Raw genomic sequence first — 9,489 nt, 5'->3', positions numbered from 1 at the left:
CTCAATCTTTATCTTAATTGACATTCACTTGAAAAACAAAAAAGATTAAAAGATTATTAACTTTCAGCAAAGTAAGTTTTTAGAAGCTTTTTCCTCTCTTGACGTCGTACTTGTACCACAGTTTTTGTTATTGCAGAACTCTTTAGTGGGTTTTAATTCATCATATGACTGCCATGTCTCTCTTTGTCTCTCATAAACGTTCTGTATATGAGAGCCACGCTTTTATTTTAATGCGCTTCAGGGTGAAAACAGGAAACTCATGTTGCTTATTACCGTCACCTTCTGCTGAATGACAATCAGTGAGAAATTCAGGCCCGAAGAGGAAGTATGCTAATATTCTGGGCCGAGGAGCCTGAAGGCTTCAGGGTCATAGCGCCGAAATACACGGGTAAAAGTTACAGTTACCCCAAATCCTACTCAAGTACAAATACTCCAGTACAAGGTAAATGACGTGTGGGCGTTTTGTATGTTAAAATGATGTAATTATGCGTATCCCATGCCGGCTGATCCCAATGCAATTCACTGATGCCCCCTAAAGGTCTTTTATAATATTTCTCTAGTTTAGGAAGCTTCACTGCCATCCACCTCCTTTTCTTTGCAGTAAATTATTTAGTGCATCATACACTCAGCAGTCATTTTATAGTTGAGCTTAAAATACACACTCACTAACTCCTTTGTTAGATATGTATAGCATCTCATTTTGCCTTCAGAACTGCTTTAATTGCAAAGATTCAGAAAGATGCTGGAAACATTTCTCTGGATTTTGCTCCATATTGACATGATAGGATCACAAAGTTACTGGAGATTTATTAGCTGCAAATGATGTGTGTCTCCCGTTTCATCACACCCCCAAAGTTCTCTACTGGACTGAGATCTGATGACTGTGTCATGTTCAAGAAACCAGTTTGAGATGATCTGAGCTTTGTGATATGACATGACAGTTAGTACAAAGGAGCCCAAAGTGTGCTATGAAAATGTCACCCACACCATTACACCACCGGTAGGGACCTGAGCTATTGACATAAGGCACGATGCATCCATGCTTTCATGATGTTTATGCCAAATTCTGACTGTCCCATCTGAATGTCATAGCAGGAATCAAGACTCATCAGACCAGGTAATGTTTTCCAGTCTTCTATTGTTCCGTTTTGATGAGCCCGTGGGGATTTTAGCCTCAGTTTCCTGTTCTTAGCTAACAGGAGTGGCAACCGTTGTGGTCTTCTGCTGCTACAGTCCATCTGTTTCTAACAGATGTGTTGTTTGTTCAAAGATGCTGTTCTACATTCCTTGGTTGTAACAAGTTGTTATTTGAGTAACTGTTGCGTTCCCATCAGCTCAAAGCAGACTAGCCATTCTCCTCTGACCTCTGGCATCAACAAAGCCATTTCACCCAGACAACTGCCACTGACTGGATATTTTCTTTTTGCCGGACCATCACCCAAGATGGTCTGGTGTAAGTTTGTTATAGCTAAAACAAAACAAAAAAACAAAACTAGATGTGAAAAAAACCCCAAACATTTTCGATAGCTAAAATTAAATAAGAAAGAAATCTAACTGAAATTATTTTGTGAACTTGGAAAATTAACTAGTTTCAGTCTTTGTCAATTTGGTAAAACTTTGTTGTCACTTCTTGCCTGATGAGTCTTTGATGGAGGTGTTTGGTGAGACTTTGGTTTGCTGGAGGTCTACAGGACTGTGAGAGTTAACTGTGTTCAAAAGAAGTTCTACATTTTTATTGCAGTATCTTAACAGATTTTCCCAAATCTTGCCTCTCGTATATGTTCTCCATATAGTAATATCAAAAAAGAGATTAACTAATAAAAACTAAAGTAAAAGGAAAATTTTTCAATACAATAAAAACTGAACTGAAATGACAAAACCCAACCTTGAAACTAACACTCAACTAAAAGGAGAAAAAAAAAAGTCAAAACAAACTAAAATAAAAATTGGAAAATGCAAAACTACAACTGGTCTGGTTTGATGGTAAGATGGTTATGCAGAAGAATCCCTCGGACCAGCCTTTCTGACACTTAAATCCTCTCATTGTGAAGCTCAGTCTGGAGTTCAGCAGGCCATCCTGAGCATATCTACATTCCTGAATGCACTTAATTCCTGCCATGTGATTAGCTTATTGGACATTTGCATTAACAAGCAGTTAAACAGGTGTACCTAATAAAGTGGCAAGCAGATCAGCGAGACTGTCATAATTTATTTTCCCCGATGCATTTTCTTTTTGAAAAAATCTGATGCATTTATGAAATTTACCTCCTCCCCCAGTGGTCCCTCAAAATTAAACTCAGTCTACTATAGTTGGGCAAAAAACATTCACATTATAAACTTGACAGAGAATAATTGCATCATCCCTGCTGTATTCATTTGCATCCGATTCAAATAAGAGTCCAAATTTGCACAGCCTGAACTTCCAATGATTAGAAGTCGTCCCAAAACGCCAGTGATATTGGCAGGCTAACTCATTAACCCTGACACCTCATATCTAAGAAAACAAAAAGCATTTAAAAATGATTCTTCAACAGTTTATTAGAAAGATGTAGACAATAAAAAAAAGAATCCCCACTCTAATTCAACATTACTGGTCTCCCTTTACAGTTTATTGACAGTGCAAGTATAATTTGGTCATTACATGTCGCCGTATCGTTCAATCAAGCTGCGTTTTTCAAGCCTCTTTACCAGCTGCAAAATATGTCAGCTCACTTGTGCAGTCTGACACAAGTGTGCACGTTCGGTGGTATAAAGACATAGTCCATATGTTGAATTCATTCAGATTAACAAAGTACAGTAGGTGATCACTGGGAAGATGCAAATATGCCTGGAATGAGTTCAGAAAATTCCAATTTTCTTTCTTCTTCTTCTTCTTTTTTTTTAACGAGCATTAAACAAGAAGTAAAGGGAAACATGTAAGTTGGAAGGTTAAGCTACTGAAACAGTCTTCTTGGAACTCTAATTCACCGCACATGAGAGATGCTTGAAGAAGAACCCAATTGGTAAATTTGCCTAATTATTTTCTTAGAAAAAACAAAAAAATCATGAGAAACTACACTGGTCGACTACCTTAAAAACCACAACATTAGGAATGGTTGTGCCTAATCAGCTTTGAACCAATTCATTTGAAGACAGACTGTCAATCTCTTTAACACACATTGCTCAGTTGAGGACAACTATACAGTTTTTTTCCCTCCAACAAATAAGGTGTGCTTAGTTGTAATATTTAACAGTAAAACAAGATATCCAAAAGGTGCAGTACAGCAAATGGAAGTGGAGATAGCTGCTCTGTACAATACCATGCATATCAACCTTCAGTGAACTGATTGGTCAAAGGTTTGGAGCTGAGGCTATGGATTTAAATATGGCTACTGACTCATTATGTACAGTTGTTTGTCACTGCCTTCAGTTTCAAGATATACATTTGTTAATAGTCTTCTCTGTTCTGTTCTTCTGTTTTCTCTCCAGAGTTTTATGGTCTTCTACTCCAAATCTGGCATTTCTGAAAGCAAAGTGAAAAGGAGACATTAAAAGTTGATTGAAAATAAATAAATAAATAAATACAGCTATAAGTGTAGATGCTACAGAAGCTCAAATACTTACTCTCATCGTCACTATCTGCAGATTCATCCTGAAAGAAAAAAAATAAGAGACCTGTGAAATCGATCTTAGGTTACGTCCACAACCTCTAGTGTCACCAATTAAAATCTCCCTTATCTATAAATATAAGATCAATCAAAGAGATGACTGAAGAGGAGGTCTTACATCATCTGCACCGTCTAGATCAGGTAGGTCATCCTCTCCTCCCATGTTGTTCATCATCTGCAATATAAGATTAGCAATTAAAGCCACATCATTTAAATGCCAACGAGTCGAAGACAGATTGATTTTTTTTCCCCTTCTTCCTCATGAGATTAGATTTGAGGCATGCATTAATCAGTCAAAACAGTTTTGTTTTTTTGTTTTTTTTAAAGCAGATCGATTACACTTATTCCAGCCCTTTATATGAAAATATACATGGTTCTATATTGTCTTGGACTCTACCAGAGTACTTTTGCACAATTTATATTCAAAATGATCATTCATATTAAAAAACACAACAAAAACAATGGGAAGTGGGTGAGTCCAGGGTTACTTTTCCCAACTTCTAGGTGCGCGACTGAAGCGAGTACCAATGAGAGCTGGGGATACTGCTGATTAATGTATGACAGGTTTGTAAATACTTTACAGGGTTACCTAGGCAACTGGAGCCTGGAATGTCCACTAGCAACCAACAGTGACAGACTGATACATTATGAGCAAATCGCTTCCTGGGTGGACGCCCTATATTTATTTAGACTTAACCTCTCAGTGAATTCATCAAGATTCAAGACTAGTTAAAAACAACTAAAACTGAGTATTTAGAGCAGTTTGAAGCTTTGATGTTTAACAAACAGGAGCAACCTGAAAATCTGCTGAGCTCATTATTTGAAACTTTGTTTAATATGACCATTTACCAGCATCCACCATTGTAACAGTACATATGGCCGAACATAAACACAATGGTTCCACTTTAACGTTGGCAATAGCAGAGCAGAAACAACTTGTTTAGTTTATCATTTACAGACACGAGTAGTCAACAGATTTCTGTTGTTATTAGACACACTAGTAATAAAATAACCTTTCAACCAATTGCACATAGGTGTCACGTTTTTAGATTCAGAAAAATGTGCAGATGATGGGAGACTTCAACCTATGCAGATCTGATAAGTAGTATAAAGTAGGGCTGTGCGATATGGCCAAAATCTCATATCCCGATATAAGACATCTATCGTCCGATAACGATATAAATCACAAAAATGTAACATTTTCTGTAAATTCTGTGAATCTCGGGCAGCTCGACATGCGTGAAGTGTTTCCAGCTGGGCGTCGTGTACTTGGAGTCGAGTGTTTTAACCGATGCATGAAACGATACATTTTTAGACATAAGTTGTAACGGCTGCCGTTTTCTTTGTGAGTATTTATTACACGGCGTGCTGCAGGGAAAAGCCTGTTCTAACGTTTGAGTCTAAGGTTTATTTTTTAGCACCTGGCGGCTCTTTTTTTACTTCTCATCCGTAAATAATCTGCTCTTTCACGTGATTCAATTTATTTTGAAAAGTCTCAATAGGATCTTGAGGTTTATTGTGAAAGGTTTATGTGGAAAATAAACAAGTGGACACAATGGTTTTACTGTCGTTGTTGCTAACGACAACGCATAAAAACAGGCGCTTGTCCGTCCATAGTGTGGTTATATTAAAAATAAGAGAAAGAGAGAACTTTAAGAAATTAATATAGCCACTACAGTGACCATCAAAACAGTGAAAGAAATATTGCCGTAACACGAAACAAACGATAGCGTAAAATGAAACGACAGACGTTTTTATATCGTCATCCGATAGATATCGTTATATCGAACAGCCCTAGTATAAAGTATGTTGAAGAAGGTCATGTGGGGAAGTAGGTTAAAGTACAGGAATTTTCACCTGGAAGAGTCGAGACTAGAGTCTGCAAGAAGTCTGCCTAAACCTACTGTTTTTAGGAGGATGACATGTCTGGAAGAGAAAAGAGAGGGCTACTTTCTATGTCTCTGGCATTTGTTGGCTTTAGCTGAGTTTATTTAGACTAAAAAAAATAAAAAGCAGGGGAAAAAAGTATTTTTACAGTCAGGTACCCTATATCTGCCTTCAAAGTTGTTTCTTTTGCTGGTTCAATTTGAAACTGTCTGTATTAAAGCTTTGTATTAGCCTCATTACGTGAAAAGTGTTTTTTAATTAAGTACTTTTCAAATATGAAGTATGATTTTATCAAAGCGCTTACATCTGAGAATTGATCGAAGTTGCCCATCTCCTCATCTGAGTCGTCCTCCCAGTCTTTCCAATTGTTAAAGTCGACACTGAGCCAACTCAGCTGTGGAAACAAAGTCAACAATTTTTTTTTTTAAATTGCTGTCGTTGCTTAAATCTGAATATTTTTCAGATGTCCTCACGTGTGGCAGACCTTCGCCTTCTCTTTCGTTAGCCTCGGCCACGCCTTCCCTGGCTGCGCTTTTCGTAGATAGCACAACACTGAGCGGTCTGTGCGTTTGTGTTTGGATTCCTGGGTCGAGGTTTAAACAGAGCACAGAAACAAATGCGGTCACTCCTGCATTGTGTGCAGTGAATAAATGTTTTATAGCATTTTTGAAAGCGGTCAGTACATCTTACATTTTCATCAATGGCATCGAAAAGGTTTATTTCATTCTCGTGCTTCACATTGTCAGTTCCTCCAAGACAGCTGCAGGGAACAAAGACACATACTCACTATAAATATACCATATAAGAGAAGGTCCAACAAGAAATGCACAGATAAATGTAGCCAGAATTAGGAAAACTCACCTGAAACCACACTTTGTTTTATCAAAATTGATCTTAACATCTTTGCTGTCTGCTACACAGAACTCTATAAAAACAGAGTCCCTCCTGTCGTACCACTTGGCAGTCGCTGGATGCCTTTAAGAAAATGAAGGGCATGAGAAAAGAAGAAAAAGCATGCAACTCACTTTTATCCTTTAAAAGTTCAGCTTTTCAAGCCTTCAAAAACAACTTCAATGAAAAAAAACAAAAACAAACAAACAATAAATAATCCGAGTGCTGGTGAAGAGACAAGACAGCCTGTTATCAAACCTCCTTTGTGTGAGGTTGCTGTAAAGAGCATCGAGTTACACACACTGCTCCAGTATCAAAAGTGAGACATCTGTGGATACTAAACTGTGACAAGACACATTTACAAGCTGTTGTGGATGGAGGGGCCCCCTTCTCAAATTTTCCTTTTAACTTTTAAGTCTTTAGGGTATAATGTGAGCCAGTATTGCTAATTTTACTTAATGTGGTCTAGTAGCATGACAAGTTCTGAAAAGCTCATCTCTAACTTTGAACATGAGGGATGAACAGAAAAGCCATGTACTTTTCTTTTTTTTAAAAAAACACCAATGGATACAAATTAAATGATGGGTATATTTGGCTTCATTACCACACACTTCCACCTCAAGTAATTTTACAGAACACATGCATGAGCCTGGCTGACCTGCATCCATTAATTAAATGGTCTTTGCATGGAAGCTACAGGTATGTTTACTGCTCTCTTAGCATTGTGGTGACTGTCTCATTAGATAAATCCTCTTACAAACCCTCAATGCAGTGTGGGGTAGCTAGCTTTAAACATCGTTACAGCCCAAACAAAACCACTGATGGAGTCTGATTTTCTTTACAAATCGGAAATCTTGCCGCAGATCCGATGCTAATCTGATCTTAGCCTTCCAGAAGTCTTAATGAAGCCTCCTGTAGCCAAGCTAACAGCGGTGCCGCTACGCTAGTCGTGCCATGCGGTACACCTGACCCATGCTACAGCTAAAATAAACCGACTCTTTCGCCAATGAAGGATAAAGCGGTCTGCTATATTAGCCTTGCCGATACACTGTGAGGTTTTACCCAGTTTGTAAGGCAGCGAGTCACGCTGAGTCCCTACTTCATTGAGGCCATGCCACCCTCCCGCCTTTCCAACAGCATGTTTCAAGCTGCTAAAGCTAGCTAATCATTCAGCCTGTACTATCGTACTTTCCCTCCACTGCGCCTTTACGTACGCTCCCCACAACTTACATGTCTTGGTGTGAAGTGAATTTCTTTATCACAGATAAAACAGCCTCGTGAAAAAGATCGGTGGCGCCTGTAAAACAAGAAGGAATGCCGCCCAACACACGGCCAAAGCAAACGCCTCTAGCCCCTGGACTCTACTCCGGATTTTATTGCGTATCCCAGGAACGGAATAGCAGTGCTGACGCACTCCGAGCGCACTAGACGTTTCTAGAGCTTTCAGCCACAGCTGCGAGTGATGCGAGAGAGGGCGACTACTATGGCAAGTCACTACAACCTGACTGCGGTCCAAACACCTCAAACGGTTTATCAAGGCTTATGAAGCTGCAGGATCCTTGTAGTATGTAACTGCAACTAGCAACTCAAATGCACGCAAAAATATAAATACAGATAGATCCATAAGTATTTTACTCTGACGGTTTTTTTGTTTTGTTTTTAATGATTTATTTTTATTTTGCCACCACAGTTTTTAAATCAAGCAAGATGTAGCTCACTTTCAGGTTTAATTTAAGTGGTTTAAATGAATAAATATTTAAAAAGAAAAACTGTCCAAACATCTACGGACCTAATATCCCGACAATTTTACTTATAATCTAAAACACTTGAGCACATATAATCTGTGTTAATATGTGCTCAAGTGAAAATAAAACAGTCAGAAAATAAATACAATATAAAATATAGAATTAAAACATGTAAAAGGACATGCATAGTTTTAGTATGAAGTTTTCTTCTTTTTTTGTCTTTTTTTTTACCAACCCGGTGGCAGTGTCAAACCCACAACCAGTTCTAAGTATTTCCACAAAAAAGCCCCCAAAACTGCAAAAGAACAGCAACACACAATTTTGTTAAGAAGTTTGTATTATTTTACTTAAAAAAGACTAAAAGATAAATAATACATAATGAGTTTTTGTTTTTTTTTAAACGGTGAACACCGAGTACGGCAGTCAAACGAGTAAAGCAGGTTTTGAAGCCATCGACCTTTTCAAGGAATGATCAGAAGTTGATAACACAGTCTAGAAAACTGGATACTGGTTGCAACATTATATCAAATACATTACATTCCAACATTCTGTTTATAAAGTGTTGCATATAAATCACAGCTGGGAAAAGAAAGCAGGTAAAATAAACGTGTTTTATTGAAAAAGTGGAACCATTGACGTCACCGATCATGGGAAGGGCTACCACAAGAAATTCACCAATGATTGGCTACTCACGAATTCTCCGGTTTCTGCTCATAATACCCTGTAATAATCGGTTCTCAAATATGTCCAAATGCGTTCTACTTCACATGTAGAAATTGTTCAACAGTATCACAAGCACTGGGACTGTGCTGCTGGAAAAGCAGTTATGTCTGTAGTTATCCTGCGAGGTACAAATAGTTTAAGTAATGGGAAAAAACCAAGCACCATGGAGCACCATTAACTCAAAAGGTGTTTTGATGATGGCCGTGAAAAGCTAACACCTCACTCTGAAATCTCCCATAGGTGCTCAGCTGGGTGGAAATCTAGATCTGGCTGTGTGGCTGAAAGCATAGCCTCCCTGGAGTCATATCCACCTTTTGCCCATCGCCAGCATGACCTTGGCTCCACAGTTGGTAATTAACAGTGCCAGGATGGTACAGTACCATTGTGGGATTTGTTTAGAATTTTTGTATAAGCCATATATATGAGAGCAATCACAGTGTCTTACTCAGTCTTTGTGCAAAGCTGTATCAAGATTGGTCTACTCATCTAGGGGAAGATAGGGAACATGCAAACATGTGCTATGATCATGAATGAGATGTTTTCAACTTGCTTTTCAAACATGCACTTTCCTCTCAAATCATGCTCTCAGTTAAAAA

General features: G+C 38.3%; 1 protein-coding gene across 1 annotated transcript; it reads right to left on the bottom strand.

Moving 5' to 3' along the window:
• Positions 1-2,520: 2,520 nt before the first annotated feature.
• LOC146550793 (prostaglandin E synthase 3-like) lies at positions 2,521-7,893 on the bottom strand. The gene is made up of 8 exons (XM_085259365.1): positions 7,656-7,893; positions 6,396-6,509; positions 6,225-6,294; positions 6,019-6,117; positions 5,839-5,928; positions 3,766-3,822; positions 3,604-3,631; positions 2,521-3,502 (listed from the first exon to the last, which is right to left on the bottom strand). Coding segments are annotated over exons 1-8 (480 nt in total). The 5' UTR covers positions 7,658-7,893; the 3' UTR covers positions 2,521-3,482.
• Positions 7,894-9,489: the final 1,596 nt, after the last annotated feature.

Source organism: Mchenga conophoros, linkage group LG20 (genome assembly GCF_057382185.1).
Source record: "Mchenga conophoros isolate Kocher_MC1m ecotype Shallow Benthic linkage group LG20, M_conophoros_male_GT1.1, whole genome shotgun sequence".
In the NCBI taxonomy this organism is placed as follows: Eukaryota; Metazoa; Chordata; class Actinopteri; order Cichliformes; family Cichlidae; genus Mchenga; species Mchenga conophoros.
The sequence above is the reverse complement of the archived record's forward strand: the minus strand, read 5'-3'. Positions and strand labels throughout refer to the sequence as shown.

Excerpts from the sequence above, each read along its gene's own strand:
- LOC146550793 (XM_085259365.1), bottom strand. Across the intron at positions 6,118-6,224 it reads TCGATGCCATTGATGAAAAT|GAATCCAAACACAAACGCAC; the intron begins GTAAGATGTACT and ends ACCTCGACCCAG. Across the intron at positions 3,823-5,838 it reads ACTTCGATCAATTCTCAGAT|ATGATGAACAACATGGGAGG; the intron begins GTAAGCGCTTTG and ends CTTATATTGCAG.